At 43.5% G+C, this 25,652-nt stretch overlaps 1 protein-coding gene and 2 long non-coding RNA genes across 3 annotated transcripts in view; 2 read left to right on the top strand and 1 right to left on the bottom strand.

Annotated features, from left to right (window-relative positions):
* Positions 1-6,750, top strand: part of LOC135241713 (uncharacterized) — a 28,036-nt gene extending 21,286 nt beyond the window's left edge. The window contains exons 2-5 of the long non-coding RNA XR_010326094.1: positions 4,865-5,091; positions 5,579-5,621; positions 5,973-6,105; positions 6,549-6,750. This is a non-coding gene — a long non-coding RNA (uncharacterized LOC135241713). The remainder of the gene's footprint in view (positions 1-4,864; positions 5,092-5,578; positions 5,622-5,972; positions 6,106-6,548) is intronic.
* Positions 6,751-12,216: 5,466 nt separating this feature from the next.
* LOC135247550 (uncharacterized) lies at positions 12,217-17,852 on the top strand. The gene is made up of 2 exons (XR_010328233.1): positions 12,217-12,521; positions 17,713-17,852. It is a non-coding gene; the product is annotated as an uncharacterized LOC135247550 (long non-coding RNA).
* Positions 13,960-24,434, bottom strand: tmx1 (thioredoxin-related transmembrane protein 1). The gene is made up of 8 exons (XM_064321092.1): positions 24,161-24,434; positions 22,981-23,096; positions 22,263-22,308; positions 19,773-19,901; positions 18,916-18,961; positions 17,750-17,851; positions 16,818-16,884; positions 13,960-16,327 (listed from the first exon to the last, which is right to left on the bottom strand). The coding sequence occupies exons 1-8, from the start codon at positions 24,349-24,351 to the stop codon at positions 16,092-16,094; spliced, it is 933 nt and encodes a 310-aa protein (XP_064177162.1). The 5' UTR covers positions 24,352-24,434; the 3' UTR covers positions 13,960-16,091.
* Positions 24,435-25,652: the final 1,218 nt, after the last annotated feature.

Below are 25,652 nucleotides of genomic sequence, written 5' to 3'. Positions count from 1 at the left end.
TATGCCTTTCAACCACAGTGCGAACTGTGCGGGCAGAAAGGGCTAAATAGGAAACCCGTCCGTCAAGGCAAACAGCTAATTGGAAGTTCTTAATTTTGCTCTGACCACAAATAGCAGCGTTCTCATTTGTGCGACGAGAACAGTACAGTTAATGTTTGCACTCACCAGGGAAAATCAACTATTGTCCACAGGAAATAAAGTATGTCATTCAATTAAAACTGTGAAACCAGCAGAGCATAAATAACAGAACCATAGGCTACTATGGCTAAAACCTACTGCCGATTTTTGCTGTTGAGAACTTTTCTAATGGGGCTGTATGTTCTCCACATCATTACGTAAAGCCGTACACGACAGTAATAATATTTTAACCTTAAAACGTTAAATAAAGTATATAAATATGTCACTTTCATCAGAATGATTATGGTTGTTTACGGTACATATTCATATTAATACATTTGGGATTTACCACACCTCCAAAGTCAGTTGCGTAGGACTACATAAAAATACATTGTGGGAGAAAGTTGAAAAAAATAGTAGAGACAAATGGAAGATAAATAGACAGACAGAAAGAAAGGCAGCCAGAGGGAAGGGTATTTCGGAAAATACATTTAGTCGTCCCCGTATAAAGAAAAAACATATTCCTCTAATACCAGTAATGAGGGTGGGATGAGGGACATGGAGGATGATATATGGGCACAGCACCTAATGGGTTTATTACTGATGTGAATTAGATCAGCCTCCCTCATGCATCCTAATGAGAGGCGCGATAAAAAATCCTGCCCTCGGGGCGTCGGTTTAGGCAGAGCGGTTTTATGCGCGTCCTTCACTGTTATCTGGGCTCCACCTCATGACACACTGTCATTCCGATTTACTGTACACCGGCAGTTAGCTCATTTAGACTCCATTTTGTGTGCTCCAGTAGGCCTAGCTGACCTCAGCAGGAACGGGAGACTTGACCGAGCTTCATGATACGAGGAGCTGGATCTCAGCGCTGTCGCTCTGGGCTTCCGGTTCAAACTTGACATTCCAAAGAATGAATACAATAGGGAGTGAAAAGGGTTTGATAAAAATAATCATGTAGCCTACGAGGCAGCAATATAGAGAAACTGGCATTTACGGCTTGTGATCAGTACGGTTTGGATTCATTAAATCTATACTCTTGGTGACATAGACATGATATGGGTGAGGAAATCATTTTGAGTAATACTAATAATAGTAATTTATAACCACTTGTAATGGCATATTATAATTAAGAAATCACTGTTACTCCAGGATGGTGAAACCTGTCATTCATGATGGACTGACTAATTGTAAAGTTTCCATATAAAATAGTTCCCTCTTGTCGAAAGTTACGTTAAGGTAAGCACTCATTGACTTTCACAATATCAGTGTACCTTGTTCATATAATTAATCATTGTGTGTGTGTGTGTTAGAGAGAGAGAGTGAGAGAGAGAGAGAGGCAGACAATGGGGGGAGAAAGGTGAGAGAGAGAGATTCAACGTAATTTCATTACATATACATAGACTACTGATATTCTAATAAATGCATTTTTGAAGGGCACTTGATTATAGTCCTTCATTAAATCAACAAATAAATAAAAATGTACATCATATATTTCAACTTTCATTTTTTAAAATACTTGTGTCAGAACATCAGTGGCTTCTGTCAGCTCTTCGCTAGAGCTAGAAAGGGGGGTTATTCGTTTTCCCTAAAGGAGCTGTTACAGCCCTCGGCCCAATCGGGTCCACGAATAGAACGGTGCGTTAAACACTGGTACAGGGGGGACTGCATGTATCCTGGCCTCCTCTCGCACCCATGTATTATTCTCAAGCCATCGCTGAAAATACAAGCTGATGAGCATAAGAAACCTGCAATTAAAAAAAGCCAAACACTGTCACTGACTCACAGGCTCCTGACGAAGTGCTGTAATTGCCTCCTCCTTAACCCTTGTAATTAACTCCGCGTGATCGTTACGTCTTCGCTCACCGAGGATGTCAGGCTAGATCTGAAATAGCTCGACTTCTCCCCTCCTTCCAACCAGCTGTGTGCCACCCCCCCCCCCCCCCCCCCCAAAGGGAGACGCCGGAGTTTAAAACCTGTTTTTGCTCAATATAAATTCACTGGCTTCTTCTTTTTCTTCCGCCACGGCAATTACCTGGAGCAAGTGGAGTGGAGGAAGGCCCACTCTGAATCAGAGATCAATTTCCTTGGCCTGTCTTGCCCCGGTTTGCACCCGGCCATACCCCCAGTGAAAGAAAGAACATTAGCAAACTGTAAACTACCCTCTGGACTCGTATATGTTTGAGTTACTGAGGTCCCTGTCTTTGAGAGGGAACTCGTGTTGAGAGAAAATAATTCCTGTGAAAGAAACTGGACATTAGGCCTTATTATTGCTGCACAGTCCAATGAATCTAAAATAATTGGCATCGTTGTTCCTTCAGAAATATTGATAAAGATGATGCCACAGTTTTATCCAGACTTGCATACACACACACACACACACAAACATACACCAGCATGTACACACGTGTACACACACTACAAATACACATGGGAGCGTGCACACAGTTTTTAAATGTGTTGCACATTAGTTTCTGATATGAGCTTCTGTGTCAAGTATGCACAGCCTAAAATTCATCCCCTGCTACAGAAGTGCATTTGAACATTTGAATTTGTATTTGAAGCCCTTTTTGATTCGCAGAATGCAGAAATACATTTGCAGTTATGTTCACACACTGGTTTGGTTCTGTCTAAGGGCTTTAGACTTGGTGTAATTACATGGCAGAAAGGGTGTTTGTCTTCATTCCAATAAACTCTGTTCTGTTCAGTGATGATCGGAGATTTCAAAATGCAAGCATAACATTTTTGTTGCACATTTGGACGAGTTGTAAAGAGTTTGATTTGTACTCATGCACAGATGAGGAAACACACAAGTCCGCACGCCTACACACACACACGCACACACCAAGTTGCAAGAATGCAGTGTACGGATCCATGAAATGGCGGGTCGTGTAAGTCGCTCGTTGGCTAAGCGCAAGAATAATTGCAGCAAGGGGCGTGAAGGCCGGCCGATAAGATCTACCTCATGCAGGTTCAGAGAGGTCGCCGCTGATCCGTGACCACTGACCCCAGCGCCGCTCGCAAACCGCCAGAGTCGCCGCGCAGCAGGTCTCCTCTGGTTCAGGGGGCTACTGATACGGTTCACGGGTGGTCACTCCCCCGGGCCCCCACCTCACAGGACACACAAATTAGCGGCCCCTGTAGTTCAGCACTAAAGAGCTGCGGGGATTAGAGACTACGTTTCCCACATTCCTTCTGGCACTTTTTTTTTTTTTTATCACCAAAGGGGCTTTGGTGGAGAGTGTGGAATTCTTTAACGCTGGGAACTGTCCCAGGTTTTATTTACTATCCAATGATTAACCACGAAGCCAAGGGGTGATCTTAGGTGCACTACAGTTGTACTCCAGGAGAGTGTGACGCTGGTGAACCAGGCTCCACCAAGCCACCGTAGTGTATAGGGTAGAAGATCAGAAAATAACTCTCTAACACTTAATCTGGGCAATGGGCAAACTCGGGATATCACCCCCTATGTAAACATCCCTTTAAGATATAAATAAAAGGGGGCTGCAATTCCTACACAGGTCGTGGATGTAAATGCCCTCAAATTCGATCTGCCAGCCTTCTGAAGACATGCTGGAATGCTCGATTCTTCTGAGCACATTTATAGAGAAATTGTAACTTCAGAAACAGAAGCGTCTATTTCTAGAAATGGAAGTGTCTTCAATTTATTGTCAGTTGTTTCCCTACATTTTCACATCCTGACAGAGTTTTTTTTTTTTGTCTTATATGATTAGTCACTTTGAAGTTCTTTTTATGGCCTTGTTTAATTGTTACAGCCCTATTGCACACAATACACCTATGGGGATTAGCCCTATATACAGAGACTACAAATGAAGCTACTTGCACTGGGCATGACCACATTACACCCAGATCTTCAAACAGAAAACAGCCCCCTCATTACTGTGGTCTGGCTTGGACTGAATTCTGCCACTTGGCTGAGAAACCGTTGCAATTCAGCTGCCGTGCCGAAGACGCCGAGCTCTCAGAATGTCTCGGAGTGCTATTCAGATGTCAAAGCATGTCATCAGATACTGCAGAAATGTAAAATAGTGGCAGAACAAAGGACTGGGGGAGGATTTAAAAAAAGCCAGAAAAACACTTTCGTATCTGGACCGCAAGAAAAAAAAACAAAAAAAAAACATTAAATAAGCCTAGGGTGTAATTATAGTGAATTGTGAGGGTAGCTGTAGCCCAGCCACATAATGGAACATGATGTGGGGGTGTCTTAAATTTAGCTTCAACACCGAAAGCACCAGTCCAGTATGATTGCATTGAGCTCCCTGAATCTGTGTGTGAATACCCACAGACCTGGCCACAGCTAGGATTCACACAGGCATATATGTTAGCCAGGTAAAAATGCAGTATACTCTTAATACAAAACTGAAAATGCGTGCATGCGTCCATGCGTGGTATGCATGTATGCGTGTGTGTGTGTGTGTGAATGCTTGCAGGCACTCATGTAGACACGCATTATGTTATGTGTGTGTGTTAACACCTGTTTGTGTGCGCATGTGTGTGTGTTTTACTGCAGGTCACACACACTCAGCTATGTGTGTCTCCCCACACTGATGCAGTACACACACCGGAATGCTCGATTCTTCTGGTTCTCTCTTTAAACCACAAGCAATGCCGTTCCCCTTGAGGGATAGTGCAAAAAATCTAAACGTATGTTAACATTATGTACATTTATTGGCAAACAATAGTCATATAAGTACATGAAACCTGATTTTTTTTTTTTAAATAGGAAACAGATGGAAATCAGAGGGACAGGCCAGTGACCAAGAGGAAAAAGGAGGAGAAGAAGAAGAAGAAGAAGAAGACTGATTTAAGCGCAGTGCTGAGGTTGTCCAGAGCTTATGCGGCCCAGATGGGGAGGAAGGCTAACATTCCACTGGCCTTTCTCCACTGCTCCGGATGCCAGCTCTGCTTTTACCCACAATCCCTTTCACCCTGGGCTGGATTCCTCATGTGGTGAGCTGTGTGCGTTTTTTCCACTGATTCCAGCTCTGGCTCATGAGCTCTTCATGATATTATACAGGCTGTTTTACATTATTAAGGTCACCTCTTCCCAAATCGCAGTCTGGGACGGTCTAGTTTATCAAACCCAGACCATCGTCCTGCTCCCAGGCCTATCCACACCTGGCAAGAGAACATGACTCCCCCCCGTACTTTATTTACATTTCAAATTGCCCTTCATTTCCAAGATCATAGAATAATATTTTACAAAGCTTAAATCATTATGTACTTTCTTTTTTTACTTTAACATTCTCAGCTCCAATAATAAACCGCGCTGAATTTTTTCTACCACACTTTCTACGTGTCTTAAGACATGACCCGTGTGGCTTAATGAAGATGATTAATCATTTAGTCCACCTCATACTGTAGACATGACGTCTTTAACATTTACAGGAAAGAGTCTGTTTTACACAGTTTGTTATTTTTTTTCTTCCGTGCACAGGGGACACACGTGGACACGCCAGCACGTCCAGATGTGCGCAGAGGTAGGTTTTTTTTTTTTTTTTTTGCGAGGGGATTTTTCACAGCCTGTGCGTTCAGACACTTTTTGTTTCAGCAACAAACTCTGTCGCCATGGATACAACAGAGCGAGGCCAGCACTCCCCCAGCCAAGGGACTGAATAAACATTTTCCAGAAACAGCACATGTGGGAGAACCTTCCTTCTTCTTAGCCCCCACACCCAATCGCGCCCCACCCCCCGCCTCCTCACTCCTGTGTTCTCACCCTGTGCTCCTGCCCTCTGTAAAATATTCTCTAAGTATCCCTCTGGTCCCTGCCCCCCCCCCCCCCCTTGTGGCCCCATACCCAAACTGCCCCGCAACATTCTCACCTCCAGGTACCTTTTCCAGCCCACAGTCTACCGGGAAGCAGAACAAAATGTCCCAGAAGCCACCTCCGGAATGGCTGCTCCTGGACTGCACCCAGCTCTGTGGCTGAAATCTTTTATCAGGGGGACCACAGCACCACAGGTACTGAAACCGCAATGTTTTTGTTAGGATTCCTTTTCTCCTTGCCTCTCAGAACTTTTAGTTGTTACGCTGGAGGCTCATCAAATTTAGTTTGGAAGGCCAAGCTCTTTCCTCGGTTAAAATATAACACAGATTGACCAGCTGGTGGTGCTATAATGCACATTAAAATATTTTTGACATTTGTAAGGGTTAGGGTGAGGATTACGATTAAGGTTATGATTAGGGGTAGGGTTACGTGAATCATTTTTATTGTTTTATTTTTGAATTTTTAGAACTTCTTATAACTGTTAATAAAATTGAATACATTATTTTTGGTGGACAGCAGGAGCCTAACGATGTTGGAGAGAGTGTGAGTGATAACACCATTGGTCGGCCGGATCATGTGTGTTAGGTTCAGCCATATACTAGGTTTTGACCTGGTCTTGTTTTATGTTTGTTACCAGGATCCTGAAGAAGGCCTACTATAATTGAAGAATATATGCTCTTGTCTGAATATGTGAGGAAGCGATTTAGATATTCACCTTCCAAAACAGCTTCTTAGTATCTGATTCCTTTATCATAATCGTCAAAAGATATCACTGTAAAATAATAGTAAAGACTGATAAATAAATCTCCCAGATTTTTGCTGCCATTGTTCCTAATACATACAAGAAAAAGTAATATTTTTTTGTATCCTTACTTAAGGCAAATATACTGTAGGTTACATGACCACTACCATGACCACAATTAACACTTTAACAATCTGATTCCTTTTCGTTTGAATGAGCATAATCATACTTCCTGAAATAAAATGCAACAGCAGTTATGTTTGTTTGTGAATGGTCCAAAGGTGACTCAGAAGATTAATGTGCCCAGATAACAATAAGAATGTGGACGATGTTCAGTTATAGGCAAGTGGAAGAGATCACATACCGGACCCAGAGTCTGTCACAACTGCTTCAAGTATTATTTGCTTGCATATCATTCAGTGAAAGATGTGATACAAAACATTTACAGAAATTATGTCTAAACATACTCCTCAACTACTGAATTTCTCTTGTTGATTATCCAGCTCGCAATATCAACGTAAACACAGACTAATTTAAATAAAACCCTTTGTCGCGATTCGAAAACGTTCAGTTTTGCGATTGGGTCGAGAAACACAAGGAAGACTTTTGTCCGGGCTCCAGGACAAAATGCCAAATGCTTTCCCCTTTTACCACTGTCCAGAAACTCAGCAAGAAACTGCAGATCAAATGACACAGGTTGTTCTGCGGATGAATTCTTGCGGTTTTGAAAGAACCCTGCTGGCTCTGAGCCCGGGCGTTGTTTGGCAAAAGATCTCCCACACTGTTAGAATATGTGCATAATGCATGAAATGGAAAAAAAAAGCATTACACGGGAAAACAACTCGAGCTCCCAGCGTGAAGACTTTTCCAAGATTAAGTTACAGGGCTCAAGAACCAAAAGTCTGTTGCCTTGCCTTCAACAACGGGAAGAGCAGGCCGTAGTCCTGTTTCGTGCTCCGTACAATAATGAACCAACAGACTCCCGCACAGTGCTCTTGCAACACACGGAAATCAGAAGCGGTGCTCATTTAAAGGCCGGCACAAGACCTGTTTCAGTTGTCAGTTGACTGACTTTCTTTCGGGATGACTTGTGTCTCCTGTTTTGTATGCAAAGTCACTTTAGCTCATTAGTGCTGTTTTATGGCTGAGTTTAAATTAAAAGAGCGAAGGTGATAAAAAAAACCACATCATTATTTTATTACTATATTTTGTTTTCCTGTTTTATACTTTTGAGTCTAGTTTTAAAGTAGTCTTCTTTTTCTATGGCATTGACATTCATCAAGCAGAGCAGTCAAGGGGGGGGGGGGTGGTGACCTGTCACTCATCGTGAGCCCAAGAAAATTAGAATCAGATCATGCACTCTTTCTCCACCTGAAACAAATCTGTGTAGCTATGCTGTGCCAACAGTTCTCAAGCCAGATGCTGTTTCCCAGCATCACCCGGGACAGTCTTCCATCACTTGAGAACACAATAGATCGCCTCACTCTGGGGGGGGGGTGGTGGGAAGGAGGGGAAGGGGAGGGGGGAACACCAGCGGGCAGGAAAAAGCTGGTCTGCTGCCTTTCCTTTCTACTGCCATGATCCATGATCTCCTGGAGAGGAGAGCTTGGGTCCGAAGATCCCGGTCGGACCGCGAGAGGAACGCGGCAAGAGGAACATGGCGAGGGGAACGCAGGGAGGGGAACGCAGGGAGAGGAACGCAGCGATCCGGAGTGGTGAGTCATGGCAGGGCCTGCTGGACTCCTCCCGCTCCAGGGGCCACAGAGAGTCTGCGAGGAGCCCGGAGGGGGAGCAGGGAAAGGGAAAATCTGAAAGGGAACTGGGCTGAGACGTATCTGCGGTTCCCCATCCAACCGTGATGCCCACCCCTTCCCTGCCAGTCCAGCCCTCTGCGGCCTCAGTAGTGCCGTTTTGGGCACATGAAGGAGCGCATTGTCAAAGTTTGGACCGAAAAACCTGGGGCAAACACAAAGGCGCATTGTTGCACTACGGAATAAAATTAAAGATGATTTATGTGGCCCCGTCAAATTGCCTTTGGAACCTGTCCAGGCAAATCCAGCCCACGTGCGTTCGGGCGAGAGTGAGAGAAAAGGAGAGTCTCCTCCAAATATCTGTTTTCTTTTGCGCTGGGGTACTGGGCTCCGTCTGAGGTGGGGTGGGAGAAAAAAAAAACTGGCTGAAGTTAAACTCACCTGCAAGAATTCTCAGCGCCAGGGGCCTCCTCTTCTGAATGTGAGGGGGTGCATATGTTCGGGAGAGGATCACCCTGCCATTTTGCCGCCTTTCCACGGTGCTCAGCAGGGACCACACTTCACTCTTCACCGCCTGTTTACCGAGGGAAGCGCTCGGGTCTGCCCACGAGCGCCCTGTGCGGGACGGCCCCCGCTTGTTTAACGCACGGCCTTGTTATGGACGGGACGGGGCGAGCCAAGACAAGGGCCGAGGGTCCTTGCCCAACGACGCGGACCCCAGCGGGACGGCCTGAGGGAAGACCTCCTCGGCGTCAGGGTGACCCCAGCACCGTCGCGGAACGTGCTCACCATCACGAAGCTCGCTCACCGTCCCGCCTCGCACGGCGTGCTCCTGCTGGCGAGCGCCCTCGGGGGAAACGTCACGGGGTGCATTATTCAAACTGAAAAACCACCCGTATTTCACCTGGTTGTCATCGCCGCGCCTGGAAGTAATGAGACACACCTCCTTTTCCTCAAGCTGGGTTTCGAGCAGGCGGAGGTGTGCCGTCTATGCAGACAGTGATTAGGTTATTTAGTTACATATACAATACAGTTACACAAATGGCGACATCGCGAGAACATTGCTGCTGTATTTACTAACAGCAAAGAGACTCAGATGCTGAACTGTAGCACTGCAACTGTTTAGTCTCAAGCAGTCCATAAATCTATCTATTTGGTTTTATCCCAGCACTAAGACACCTGATTCAACTAATTAACTACTTAACCAATCAAGGTATTCAATCAGGACACTGAAACGTAGAATCAGGTGTGTTAGTGCTAGGCTGAAAAGGTAGAATCAGGTGTGTTAGTGCTAGGCTGGAAAGGTAGAATCAGGTGTGTTAGTGCTAGGCCATAAGAAAGGCCTGCCCACACACTAGCCCTTTTTGTATAAGATTGGACATTCTTGCATTAGCAAATATTCAGTTATATAAATGGACTGTAGGCTATGCAAAATAAGTTGTGTAAGTTGCTCTGGATGAGAGGGTCTGCCAAAAGCATTAATATAGCAGAGCCGGCTACATGCCATTAAGCCCATTACTTCACAGGCAGTTGGGTCTATTGATCAAACAGACACCAGTACAAAAGGGTAACCAGAGGACTTATATAATATTCATATTAAAAACAAGTGATTATTCAGTTCATCACATTTCATATAAAATGTGCAGAATGTGTGAATACGAATAAAGTTTTCCCAGTGAGCAAAAGCCAGAATCCAGACACCAAGAGGGGAGAAATCAACTAGACATTGATGTTTTGATGGTTAACCCCAATATATAGTTCAGGTTTTGCCTTGATATTGCTTGGCTGTGTCCTAGTCGGCTAGAACACTTTTACTTGTCAATCAAATGCAGCTGGCGCTTTACCTGAATACCTAGACAACATTTCATCGACTTCACAGACTTTTCACCACAAAAAATGTTCACTGGGTCTGTTTTAATATACATTCTGCTTACGTGAGATCACTATCCCAGGGGGAAAATTGTAACTGCAGTGAAAAATCTGACACAGGAAAATGACCATGGCAGTCTGTCATATAGCACTCTCCAACACCTCTCTCTCAATCCCCCTGTCAGCATTTCAGGCCAACAAACACGAAGAAATAGAACCACACATAAAGAGCCTGTAAACCAGGCCACACAGCCACCGAACACTACATAGTGGTATGGTCGTGTATATTTTTCATTTGTTTGTGGAAAAAAATAACATTTCTCAATGAAAACTAAAAATCTACCTGGTTTAAATCTGTTCAGAAATTCAGTCTAGTTCAGCATAGGAGATTATTTACAGGGATGTCTTGCGTCTGAAAAGTTTGGGAACCACTAGTCTAGGTTTGGAGAGTTGATACCAAAGCCAGAAAATGCCTTTTAACGTGAGATTTAATGTCAGCCCTGAGGAACTCGGATATAAATTCACTTATGCTAGTTTCCAATATCGTTTATACCACAAGAACATGAAATTAGATAAGACATTCATTGAGAGCCAAGCACAGAATTTCATAACTGGTTCTTTCCAAAGAAAATGTTACCTTTTTCTCATATCAGTCCACACTGCACACTTACAGGGAAAGTAACCCAATGCAGGGTCTAACTGGCCTCAGGTGTAGTTTTACACAGTTTTCCAGTGCATTCACAAACGAGTCCTGAAAATGAGACGCTAGGTGTCTATGCTTTAAGTAGATAAGAAATGCCAATGCGTTTTGTGTTGTGTATCTTATTTCTTGCCTAAAAGGGGGAGTAAGATACACATAAAACACAGGACTACGCCTAACGAATGTTCTTGTCACTTCACACCGGTCAAAGAGACCATTTTCTTTTATTGTTTAGAGCTCCAAGGCTTGCTCTGGATGTTCATCAGAATAAAAATCTCAATAAAAACTGACTGTACAGTTAATTGAGCTATATATCTAAACTATTATCGTGAACCAAAAAAAAGACTCATTACATCACAATCACTGTTAGCAGATGCTGTTATCCAGAGTGAATTATAGAAAGTGTAGAGCATCAGTGTTAGTCTCAGGAATACAAAAGTGCTATAATCACTAAAGAAGAAGGCACAGAAGGGCCATTCGTAATTAATTCATTGTTTACGGTTCTTTCAAAGAATCCTTCATAGATTACAAATTGCAGCTCTTTTTTTTCTATGAAATCAGAAACTGATAACATCGGAATAATGAAGTATGTGTGTACTGTACATCCCTGGTGCATGATATTGTATATTGGGGCAGTTGTTGAATAGTTACAAGCATGTTTTGGATGAGTATAAGTTTTATGCAGTGAAACAAAGATGCACAGGAAGTACACCCATAGGTTTATGCACACAAGTCCTTGGTTAATGATCTAATTGGGTATTTGTGGATTAGACAATTTTGTTTTACAGCTTCCGCCATTATGTGGATTTGGATTGGAGTGGATTTAGATACGATTATTCAATTATCAGCTATTCTGTCATTTTATTGGACGTCTTAAATGGACAGTTGGGCGGTTCCTACCTACTGCTTTGACTTATTGGACACCTGGTAACTGTGCCACTGGTGCCCCTTCTGCCTGTGGCCAACATGTGCCTTCTGTTGTTTTGAACCTTTTCCAAAAAAAAAAAAAAACTAATAATAATAATAAAATACCAATCTACTGGCATTCAAGACAGATTTACTTACGGGTGTCTCATGGAAACATGTTGACGTTATGAGAAAATAAATCGAGGCAATAAAAGCCTTACTGTGTTCATAGACCATATTAAAAAGTGTGAAACACGGTTACCCTGAATAGCGGAAAATAAATTACCCGCCCACAGTTGCAGTTTGTCCCTTGGCCGTGCCTTTTCAGTGCGTAACACTTCCTGCTTTTTTTGCAACCCAGCCGTTAGTCAGATCCCCAGACGTGAAATGGGACGCACTGCGCGCTGCGTGTTGCTGCTTGTGGGGATTCTCTGATGAACACGGCCGCGTGAATCCGCACCGAGGACATAACTACCCTGGGGGCCGTGCTCCAGTTAAACAGAGCACGTGCAGAAGGGTACTCAGGCTGCAATAACGGCCTCCCATCCTTGACCCGATCCTCAGCACCTCCGGCTGATCCCTGCGGATCGGTGGAATGACTCCTGCTTGTTTTTTGCGAAAGCAGAGGTTAGCTTCGTAACGGTAAGGGTTTCAGCGCTGCTAATGCACCAAAGCCTGGCCTTCGACCTCACACTTCTGTTTTTCAGAAACTTGTTCTCCAGAAGCTTAGTTTACTGCGTTCGTAAATAAAACAAAACTGAAACAAAAGCCTGCCCATGTTTAAACTTACACTCAGAAATTCTCATTTAAACCGTAATGAAAACATTTATGTGAACTGCAGAATGTCTATGCCCGGCTTTACGAACCTGTTAGGTCACATTTTACAACGGTTTCAAAACAGGTTTTCTGTATCAATTTTTATGCATCTTGTGGGATTTATGATCATTTGGTGCAAAGGCAGTAACGATGGTAATACAAGTGAAACATGATGACTTCCAATTTGTTTTAGAAATAAGCTCAATATCACCACCCATTGTTCCATGAAGGTATTGCACCATTTTCTTCTTAGACCGATCTTGCCCACTCATGCCCTAATCAAGGCACCAACTCTTGCATTAACGTTTTGCCACTGAAAGCACTAGAAGGCAAGAACAGCATAGTGGGAGTCCAAAAAAATGATGGCTGTTCAAATCTTTTTTTTCTTTTGTACATTTTTTAATTAAACCCTCTCTTAACATGTTGTAAACACATGATGTACAAGGGTGCTACTAAATCATAGCGCATTTATCCAAGACATTCCTGTCAAACAAGCTGACAGCAATTGATTCCAACTATTGTTTTTTTTTTTAAACCCTAAAATCTGTTGTCAGAAGCTGTAGGTAAAATTTTAAGTCTTCATATTTGTGTGTGCAACAGAAGTGTACTTTAACCTTTGAAGTTCCAGTACAGGCCCGGATTCAATGTTACCAAAGTGGGTTTTCCTAAAACTAGTTACAATGCTACCATTGTTTCTCACCGCTCACAGTGCCTTTACACAACTGTATTTTCTTGTTCAATATATATGGTCCAAGTGGTACTGTATTCATTTATTTTCTATAAATATTTAAAGAAAAATGTAAATGCTATGTGCCCCTGATAAATCAATTCACATTTGAGGTAAAAAAATTTTTTTTTTAAAGTTATATAGTAGTGAATCCAGTGTTTTGCTAAAGTGCATTCTCAGCCCTGCCCTTTCGGTGTCGGACACTAGAGAAAAAATTACAGAAACAAAAATCGATAAAAATGTCCCTTACTTCCCTCCCTCCCACCGCGTCCCAACTCTCCATTCCTCCTAACCTGGCAGAGAACACGTCCACACAGTGCCAAGAGCTGCAGGGCTTTGTGGCGGTGAAAACGGCACTCCTGAATTACACCAGGATGGCCTAGATGTGTGCCACGCTGGGTTCATGTAAAAGCAAAATAAAGTTTTAAAAAAAAAAACTTAAAAACAGGACAACAGGCCTTTAAATGTCTCCTGGATGAAGCAGCCCACCATTCCCACACTGACTTCCCCGCAGACAAACGCAATAATAACCACAGGTTTGGCTTAAAACATGAGGCATGTCTTTAATCTTGTTTGTGAAGTAAGAGGCAAAAAAAAAGAAAAGAAAAAAAAAAAAGCAGTTGGTGAACCGGGTCCATTTTGTTTCATGTTACATCTTGGCTGAGGTAAAAGCAGCATTTGATCCGTAGGTAATGGAGAGGAGCCTACAGGTCACGTCAGAGCAACACTTTCCGTCAGTTCTGCCAGACTACATCTGAGGAGGAGCCGTGGGATTAGCGTGGACGCTCGCAGACACCCGACCGCTCCAGAACCACACCACCAATCCCACACGGAGTGCTTAAAAAAAATAAATAAATAAAAAAAGAGATGCCATATTTGGAGCATAATGTAACACTGTCTCCCCACGTTCCACTGAAGGCGGTACAGCTTTACTTTCCCACACACACACACACACACACACACACCCCCGCCCCCCCACTTCTGTTTCACTTCCCCACACAAACTCAAAAGCAAGACAATACAAACGACATTCCTCTTCAGATAAACTTGTAAGCCACTCCCAAGCTGTGCAGGTACAGGGCTATCAATGCACACCTGCTTAATTTAGGCCTGAAAGCAACACCATCGGCTCGTGATCTACAGCCTGAATTAGTGTTGCTGCTGTTTCATGATAACGTATCCCAGCAGCCCCTGTGAGGACAGCTCACGTTTTGTTCCCACAATTCCTTGGGTACAGCAGACGGGTGCTGTTCCACTTAAGAGGGAACAACGGCGCGAATTTGGAGCAAAGGTGCGGCCCAGTGCATCTCCTTGACACCAGCTATAGATAGCACCTCTGAGCTCGGCCCTGATTGGTCCGTGCTAAGAAGGACAGCGTCTGGGATTCCTGGAGATCCAGCCGGCCAAACTGCTTATCAAGCCAGCTGTTCACAAAGATAGAGCTTTTTATTAGGCTCTGGATATTCCACAAGGAAATCTGCCATTTGATCTCTTATTATTTTTTTCTTTTTCAAAGTTATTTCTCATGCATGTAAACTGAAAGGTTAATACATAGACCAATAGGAAAAGCCTTAAACAGCAGCAGGCATAGACAATGCCCAGCAATAAAAAATAATAATTAAAAAAAAGACTGATTCACCATCAAGATGGGAATCAGCCAATGCCCGGACAAAATTAAAGTTAAAAATAAAATTTAAAAAACGCCTGTACTAAAGCCAACATCGTTCACACTATAGATGCAACTGAAGTAATTCTTTACATTCAAAGAACAAACAGCCCCGGTGTTTTTTTTATTCTTCTATAAATATGCGCAAAAGAAGCGGCTCAAGGTTGCCGTCCCTCAGAGTTTGGGGGCAAAGCAGAACTCCAAGTGAAAAAAGGGGGGATGTGCGCTCTGGCGTTTCTCTCAAGACTGTGCCCACAGGCTCATTTTTAAAACTCCCCACAGCCGCACGACAGTGGTGGGACACGTGCACCTGCATGCTGGGCCCCCAACTGCGGCCACGCACTTCACCTCAGCACCGAACTTAAGGCCGTGTGTCGGCCAATCAGACAAGCAGGTGTGGAAGCCTCAAACCTTATTGGGTGTTAACTGCAGAAACAGGAGACAGGAAACTGTGGAGCTGGTAGGCATGACATACGAAAGGCCAATAGCTCTCAGAATAACAGGATTTCTGAGCAAACGAGTAAGTTGAGAAGGGGGGGGGAAGGGAATGAGAAAAGCCAGAACACAAACAGTGTTCACAAAAACAAACCACAAAACTTTTTTCTTTTTTTTTTTGTTCTCTAGAGGGCGTTTCGGCACAAACTCGGCATAGTACGTTAACATAGATTAATATAAAGGAGATACAGTAAAAACAATAACAAAGAATCGCAAAATGATTTTACTCCAGGTTGTTACTGAAACCGAAAAAAAACCCGTCCCACCCAAAATAAAAACGCAAACAGTATCTGTAATGAGGATAGTTATCTTCCCCTGGGAGTGTTTGTGCAGTCACGAGGATGCTATTCAGTATGGAGAGTCTGGCACGCTCTCCCACAGAGGTGGAGGGAGAAAACTGTTAAGCGTAGCTGGCCAATCACATCGTCTGCATCGCCAACTCCGCCGCTGCACAAGTTCCAGGCTCTTCAGTGCCGTTTGCAGGCATCTTCAGTTCCCCTCCGGGCCACTAGGTGTCCTCCTCTTCTTCGCGAGTGCCTAGGACCCTCCTCCGCACCGCTTCCTCTTCAAAGTCCCCCGTCCTGGGAATGGGCCGTCCCTCAGGCACCCCCCTGCTCCACAAATCATCTTGCTCTCTGTCGTCATAGTCCTCGTCCTCCTCTTCCTCATCATCTTCCTCCCCATCTGCCTCATGCTCAACCTCCAGCTGTTTCATTATCCGGGCCTGCTGAAGGGCCTGTTTCTCTGTAAGAATAACACACCACATTTAACTGCCACTGAGCCTGTTTCTCTGTGAGAGTAAAATCACATTTAACTGCCACTGAGACAACATTTCTGTAAGAATAACACACCACATTTAACTGCGACGGAGCCTATTTTTCTATGGGAGTAAAACCATATTTAACTGCGACTGAGCCTATATATCTGTAAGAGTAACACACCGCATTTAACTGCCACTGAGCCTGTTTCCCTGTAAGAATAACACACCCAATTTCAGTGCTGCAAGGTCAGTTTCCCTGTAAGTGTTCGACAAGTGTTATTCCACGCTGCCCCTTCTCTATAGCAGCTTTGCACATAATGTGTCCCTGCTTAGAGGCCTCTTCTACTGTAAACCAGTGGGAACCCTCCACAGACACACAGCCACAATCCCGTACGCAACAAAAGGAAGCCGTCGCAAACATGGACAGCCCACGCGGTCATTCGCCGCCATTTTCTCTCAGTCACGAGTACTCACTCTGGTAGTAGTTTGACGAAGAGAATCTTCTGGAAGGGAAGACGCAGTCTGCGATGAACACCAAGATCTGGGAGGGGGGGGGGTGTAGATGAGAGGACATTACATTACATTTAGCAGCCACTCTCTCTCCAAAGAGACTTACACAACTTTTCTGCAGTCTATTTATTCAGGATATATACTGAAGGGTATAACCAGCAGTGTCCTACCGACAAACCTGCAACCTTTGGGTTACAAGCCCAGTTCACTAACCATTATGCCACATTGCTTCCCACCTCAGGCCGAACATCAGGCATAGAAAAGGGCCTGCAGGCAGCCTTTTATTAATGAAATAAAGGAAAAAACTGCACTGCAGATAACCATTTACTCACAACAAGAGACAACATTTCAATCCAACTCCAACGAAGATCCATGTTGGACTGACTTGCTTGTTGCGGAGTGTAAAGGCGAGTGCAGCTACACCAAGCCAAATGAGCTTCAGTCACATGTCCACTAGCCCCGCCCCACTCTCTGCCCATCATGCCTGACACGCCCAATGAAAATTCATCCCCACGGTGACATTCACCATACAGTTTAACACCGCTCCCGTGGGACCTCCTGCACACGACCCAAGATGCAGTTCAAGAGCAGGATGTGCTCCTACTGCAGTGTTCATTTACACCACATCATGAAAAAGAGCAGCAGGGAGTGACGCACTGGTGCTGATGGAGGCGAGTTCTCTCATTTCACCGTGAAGCACACGGATATCCTGAGATGAAAAATGCTATGCAGCGTAAATTGCAACGCAGCAGCCGCCTCAATACCAACAATATAAACTTCAGAGAGAAGGGAAACCAGGAAAAAACTGATGAGTAAGAGGTTTTTTTTTCCTTCTCCCACCATGTCTCTCTCCCTAAAGGATTTATGAAATAAAAATGAAGTTGGCAAGAACTCACCAGACCCAAGGCCAGGCCGGAGAAAAGTGTTGCCAGGGCGAAGATGGTGTACGACCCCCACACCGGGATGCCGATCTGCTCGGTGAGGTAGTTATGGCAGTGCTGGTGACACAACACAGGGAAAATTAGGTGCACATTAACACTTCACTTTAAAGAAAACCAGGCAGGCAAGCAGAGGCACACAAAGGCTGTCATATTGAATGGTGAAGTTTCATTATTTCAGTACATGATGATGGCAGGCAGTAACACGCATTTTGTAAGCTGACTGAGCAAACGGAATTTTTTTTTAAAAAGCCATGGTTCGGCTATAGGCTTTTAAAACAATGTACCTTAACATTTCTGAGACAAAACCTCATTATACTTTAACTTGAAGTGCAGCACCAACCAACTGGCTAAACAAGGTTCAAACTTCCTCAACGGTTTTCTGATGACTCATAATGGTCCGTGTTTTCCCCGAAAAGAATCACAGCCTCATTTTTTAAGCTTCACTGGAAATGCCTTTCTTTGTGCTGAAAATGTTATTGTGGACTGGGCAGAATGGCAATAAGGAACCAAATGCGCAAAAAACTAGCTCAACAATTAGTATGCAGGAAGTGCTTCATTCATAACCCACCATCCTAAGAGAAGTTTGGTAGGGATTTATACTGCAGCTATATTTTGTGTGAGGTTACGCAGCTCTCATTGTTACGCACCACATCGATGCCACACAGTAACCTTTTATGATGACCGTGCGTCTATAAAACACTTGCGATCTCCCGTCCTCACTATGTTTATTGGCTCCTAAATTATTCACTTAATATGGCTGTTCTTAAGGAGCGTTTGTGGTTATAAAATTAATTTGTATCAGGCCACAAAAACACTCAGGATAAAAAACTTCAGCCAAATAAAAACATCAATATTAAGAATTAAGTACTAAAAACCAGCAAGGCAGACGATTTCCACAAACACACAACAGCAGAGTGAGAATGCACCAATACAAGGTATAATAATATTTTTGGCATGATTTATATATTAATTACTGTAATGTAACATACCTAAATAAATATACGATGAATTACTAATGACCAATGCAGCTTTTTTTGTTTTTTGTTCAGCAGTTCAAGTGGAACACAAACAGAAGACACATGCAAACACTGGAGGGAGCAAAAGTTTTTAAATCTTAATACCCGTATGAACATGGAGAGCTTGAAGAGTGCCGACATCGTGTTCATCCTGCAAGACAACAGGCAGCAGCGTTACAGACGGAGTGTAGCACAGCGGGTAAGGAACTGGGCTTGTAACCGAAAGGTCGCAGGTTCCCGGGTTCGATTCCCGGGTAAGGACACTGCCGTTGTACCCTTGAGCAAGGTACTTAACCTGCATTGCTTCAGTATATATATCCAGCAGTATAAATGGATACAATGTAAAATACTGTGTAAAAAGTTGTGTAAGTCGCTCTAGATAAGAGCGTCTGCTAAATGCCTGTAATGTAATGTAATACACAGGCAGGCCAGGTGCTGAGAGAGGCAGCAGCCAGAGGGCAGGGAGAGAGGGGCTGTGAGCTGTGTCAGAGAGTGCAGCAGGAGCAGGGTCGTACTGCAGGGTCTAAGACACGGAGAGAGGGGGGAATTTCAGCTGAATCAGAGAGTACTGCAGGGTCTAAGACACGGAGAGATGGGGCTGCAGCTGACTGCTGTACTGCAGCACAGGCAAGAGATTAGAGAAGTACAATCACTGAGAGCCAAAACAGGACGTGTGGGCCCACAAGCTGGATACACACACACCCCTCTCCTCTCACGCACACACACACTTCTCTCCACACACACACACAACACATCTCTCTCTCACACACACACACACACACACACACTGCCCACCTCTCCTCACACGCAGCACCACACTCTCTCTCTCCACACACACACGACACACAGCGCGCAGCACACTGCACGCACTCACTCACACACACACACCGCCACACATATCACATCTCTCTCTCACACACACACAAACACACAGCAGCAATGTAAGCATACTGGGCACTCACATGAAGGATGATGGCCCGAACCAGGAGGACACGGGTTCTATTTCTTGCCACTTTTTCTCGTCAACGAAGCTCAGGAAGTCATCCTTGGTCCGAGCACCCTGGTACCTGCGAAACACTCCGTCCTTACAGCTATAAAAACACACACGCACGCACACACACACGCACGCGCACACACACGTACACACAAAGTTTAACATCATTTGGTGGCCTCATGAGAAACACAAAACAGAGCAAAGCATAAAGTCAACATGGCATGTTTTCCAGACTGCCTTAATCAGTCTCTTATTCCTGCATATGGTAATAGCAGTGGACGAGGGTCAGGGTAACGTTTTTTAAAATCACACTGAGGTGTGCAGATTGCAATAGCTAGTTCTGATTACAGATTGTGTGCTCCCTTAACGCCTCACATTTACATCCCCGCCAATGCACTGCGTCCTACAGACTGTGCCACAAAGGCTCACTCAGTACACAGTTTTGACGAAGCTTGACATTGTTGGCAGAGGGAACTAGGGTTTTTTTTTTTTTTTTTTATGTCTGGCTGTACAGTTGAGTCAATCTTTCCTTCAATTTAAATAAGGCCTCCAGGACCACAAGTACATGAATCCAGCTCATTTACATAAACTGAAGTATCATAATGATCATATTATTTTTCAGCATAATCTAACGAACAAGCTTCCTCACAACCAAAAATACCATAAATATCATCACCTTGAATGTCAAGGATGTTCTCGTTTCTCACTTCTATTTTTGCCTATACAAGCAAATTAAGTTTCTCAACTGCCGAAGACCTACTTTACTGATCAGACAATTTTGACAAATTATTAGTGTGATACTTCATATTGTATTATTAAGAGTACCATCAATATCACCAAGAGCATTATTAGTTACCAGCCAAATTGTAATATACAGGAGAAATTAACAAATGAAAAAACAATGATTTGACCTTCAATGCCTTCATAATGCTCTGATGAAGATGGTGTAGGTTTAAAGATTATTCACTTGTTAATACATCACTGGGAGCACTGGAGTGTGTGTGGGTACATTCTTCTGCTTTACCTCCAAAGCTAGTCAAGACAAGGCTTTGATACTAATGATGCTTGTCAATAAAGAGGGGTCATCCAGCAGTCCAACTTATCAACTTATTCACAACAATTGACATGCACTTATGTAATATTGTTAATGTGCATTAATACGTCCAACTGTATCTTGTAGTGAGCAGAATAAAATGAATGGTCCCCACCAAGCAGCACCTCTAGAAGCAAAACAAAAATCTTAAATCTACATAAATCTATTTTATATTCCTTTGGGTGTTGAGAAACAGAAATTTCCATGCGGGTTACAATAGAAGGCATAAATAAGTCACAACCAGCCACTGCTATTCAAATTCCATGGAAATCCGAAACAAAAACTACACAACTTCTTGCAAGCAGCAGGAGTTTCATACTGCAGCCAACACTCAAGTATTCCTGGCATAAATAAATTCTTCAAAATGGAAGAAAAATATTTCAGTTCAGTATACCGTACAAAATCCTTCTGCACCGTTTTTGACTGTCAGCAACACAGTGTGCATTCTAATACATGCTAACATAGTCAGAGCATAAATTTGTCTATTGGGGTAAACCAGCAATTAAGGGTCACGCACAACTTTCTCCAACAGTGTAACCACTCATTTCCACCCTGTTACATGTCAGTATCAAATACAATACAATACAAAAAAAAAGGAAGGAAAAAAAGGAAACACACACATTGGCTTCCTCTGCACTTCTGGGAAATGCAGCCCTATCATTATGTAGTTGCCTGATAACATATAATTGAGTGAAATGTTTCTCCTCTTCTTCTTCGAAATGTACCACTGCTTGTCAGCACCAGCAAGAAAGATTATTTATAAAACGTATAAAACGTTGTCGAAATTGGCAGGGAAGCACAGGACACAGATGCCAATCATCCTTTGTGTCACAGCATCCCATCTTGGCTCTTTAAATTTCAGAATAAGTCCATCCCTTCAGAGGAGAACCTTTACAAAAAAAAACCTTTTTTTTTTCTTTTGTTAAAATTTGTGAACTTCATGTGTATTTTAAATGTATGCATTTTAAGGCATGTTGTGTTTAAACTTCATATGTACTTGGTAGGTGAAACAAAGTTAACTGAACTCCAGTTCAATAGAGAACTGCACAGAGCTAGAAGAGAATTAGAAGAAAATTAAGTCTTTTTCTCTTCTGAAGGAAGCTGACAAGCAATCAAGGTGCCAGTAGTTTGCATTTTGAAATGTAAAACCGCAGGTTCAACTCAAATTCTGACCAATATTTTTATACTCCAAAAATCCACCCTTTTTTTTAAACGAGTGTTTTACATACAGTAAGTGTTCCACGGTTGTTTGTTCATCTGACTATGTCCGTCACCGTGACACTGTGGGCGAGCTGACGGGCGGCTTTCCGCTCATTAAACCGAAGTAGAAGATAAGGCCAGTAGGCCACAGAGGAGGGGACTCACTGGTAGATTGTTGGAAGAGCCGTGATGATGAACCGACCACTCAAACCTGCAGGAGAAACAGGATGTTAGCATTCACGTTATTGCGGCCATTAGCGGGAAGTCGGCATTCATGGCTGTTCACAGATGACTAACCTAAAACTTGATTGGACAGCCCTGCACACACTCATTTGATCTGTACACTCGTGCATCTAAGCCACAGCACATATACTAATTTCCTGGTAACTAAATACATTAACACCATGGGTAAGGAACTTCTTTTTTTATCTCCCCCAATTAACAACATGGAAACCATGTACACTTTAGGCTGCGAGATATCCATGCCAAGGTCAGCGATTCATGATGTGATGCTTGTGTATTGTATTGTGCATCGAAACATCCAAAGGCATTACTGTACAACCATCACCACACTGGAGTTCAAAATGCCTCATGTGCATACTGTAAGCGCATTACTAGCAATAGGATCGTATTTCTTTCAATAGGTAGGTACAGCTTTCAAATTACAAGTCTAATAGGCATTATGTTAGCGTCCGGTTAACGGATAAGGACAATAAAGTGGCATTTCTACATTTACGTTCAATTGTTATCTAGCAATACCTTAATAGGCAAGTCCTTTGGACAGGCATTAAGGAATGCGGTTTAAGTACCACGCACAGTCCCTCGAACTTTCAACCCCGTCGGTGAAACGCGAGAGGTCACTCAGAGGTCAGACTGGACGTACCCGGCTGTTCTGTGACGTCCACTTTGGCGATGTTCACCCCCATGTCCTCCCCCCACTCTGCAAATTCATTCCACACGGGTTGGAGCTGCTGGCAAGCTGGGCACCAAGGGGCAAAGCTGGAGACGCCAGAGTAGAGATATTATTACACACACATGCATAATCACAACAACGCCAGCAGTAGGTCACAACATGTACTCACCAAGAAACACCTACAACATATTTATAGAAAATGTACCACCGTAGCAGTCAAGCTGACTAGATAATCCACTACTGTGGTGTTATAAATAGTGCTAGCTGCAACATATGTACGATGGCTAACTCATAGCTAGCTAGAACCTCCTCTACTCGGGCACTGCAGATACTTAGTAATGAATTAGCGATAAATAACTTTAGCTCTTGACAAGATGCAGCTCCAGGGCGTCAAAAACAATGTGAGCATCCTTCCAGGTAGGTAAGGTAGATACCTACCGTTAGCTAGCTACCTGCCGACATATGCTGTTGACACACTAGCAAGCCTAATTAATTTAGAAAGCATGGTAGCTTAGCATTGTCTCTAAATACATAGCAGCTAACTAAGGCATTTTATATCTGATCCGTACTTAGAGGCGATCACCCATGACGGGTGAGGGGAGTGTTATTATATTAATGTTAGATTTGCAATGGGCCTGTGTGTCAAATATTCAACTGTAAAGATACATTTTGTATCGTTGGTAGTGGCGGTAAAGCAAACTTAATTGCTACTTATGTCTAACCAGCTAATGATGCATTTAAACCTGTTATAGGCGAGCCAGCATCACAGAATTTACTTAAGACGAGGTTCTCGCTAACCCAACGAATCGATAAGCAATTATGTTAGGCCATTCCTATTTGAAATGATTTAGCCTGCTAGCCACTAGATACCCCCACAGGCTTAGTTCACTGCCCTTTTCCTGTCATCTAATTAGCTAGCCTGCTAATTTTGCTACCCACCCGTTGTTTCTACCTGACGTCAGGCATATAATTAACGTACAGAGTTGGGTGATGTTAGTAGAGAATAAAATACAAAGGTAACGCGTTGCGACCGATAACGTTAGCTGACCAGTTATCTAACTACTACAAAAATGCATGACTATACGTGCTAGCTACGGATCCAACGTGCGCTATCTGTGTAAGATTGAGGTGTGGAGGCGAGGCGACTTACAACTCAATCATCCATTCTCCTTCCAAGATTTCCTCCCAGTTACTGTCTGTGATAACTCTGAGGTGGTCCTTTTTGGCAAGCGCCGTCTGTGAAGTCAGGAATATGGACAGAACGACTAAACTGAACAGACGAAGCGCTGGTCGCCATAATGTTGTTGGAGGTCTTATTCTGCAAATTGTCAAGGGCGCCATGTTCTGATCAACTCGGCTTCGTACAAGCGAGCTTCCGCTTACTAAGCTTAGAATCCACCCCTTTGCAGCTTGCGTCTGTCAATCCTTTGCACATGCCTAGTTCGGACACTCCCTCTTAAGGCAGACGTAGCTTACAGGGGGTGGGCCATATCAGCATCTCCTAAGAAATAACATTAACTACATTGCAATGAATATTCATTTGGCAGACGCTCTTATCCAGAGCGACAAGCAATTAAACGTTACATTAATGCATCCACCAGTTATGTGAACAATTGTGCCGGTCCGGACAAAAAACATATCCAGACCTGCAGTAAAGCATGGAATATAAGTAAACTTCTGCTACCTAGAAGAACCACAACTTAATACCCACACCACTCATCTCCTGCATATTTTTCATACTTTTACCATTTTCCTCCTAATTTGGCGTGCAAAACTAAGTACACCTATCAGTTAGCGGTAGAGGGCAGACATATCCTTCTCCAGAACACCTTATGACGCCTACCACAGCTCCTTACGTCACATTCAACAAAACGAGCTTCCACAGGCATTAATTTGGAGGAAGACACTTCATGTGTAGTTTGAGTCTGCAGGCACCCCATTGCATTCCAACCCGCCTGAAGGACAGCAAGGCCAGTTTTGCAGTTAGCGGTGGCAAAATCCACCTCACCACCTTTCTCATTTACCTTCCTCATGTCAAAGTTCTGAAACAGGTGACGGCGTGGGTGTTACTTGGATGGACACCACCTGGGAAATTTAGGTTGATGCGCTGGAAGACGTGTTGGTGGGCCAGTTGGGAGCACTCTTCAGTCTAGTCGAAATAGAAGTTTAATTCCCCAGACGGGGGCACTTTGTTGTAGAAGGTGCCTTCCTTCAGATGACACATTGAACTGAGGTTCTGACTCACTGTAGTGATCGAAGAGCCATTCACTTTTCAGAAGTAGCGTTGCTTACCATGGTGTAATACTCAAAATAGGGGTGTCTATCTTGATTTAATGGTCAAAATAGGGGTGTTTACTCTGATTTCGTGGTCAAAATAGGGGTGTTAAATGTAAACAAATCTGACTCTACCCCTGGCTACATAATCACCCCCAACATCTGACTTGCTACACAGTCTCTTGTATTACCCACTTAGATCCCCATTAAGACACCCGAGTTGTCATCCCTCCTATCTCTGTTGCCTTCTGCCTTCTCCCTGTCAGAATAAAGCAAAAAAACACAAAAAGAAGGCAGGTCTGGCTGCTCTCCTTCTTTAAAAAATGAATTTATAGTAATGGGGGACTTGTCGTCAGTGTCCAGTTATT

This window comes from Anguilla rostrata, chromosome 1 (assembly GCF_018555375.3).
Source record: "Anguilla rostrata isolate EN2019 chromosome 1, ASM1855537v3, whole genome shotgun sequence".
Taxonomy (NCBI): domain Eukaryota; kingdom Metazoa; phylum Chordata; class Actinopteri; order Anguilliformes; family Anguillidae; genus Anguilla; species Anguilla rostrata.
This window is presented reverse-complemented; position numbering and strand designations above follow the sequence as displayed.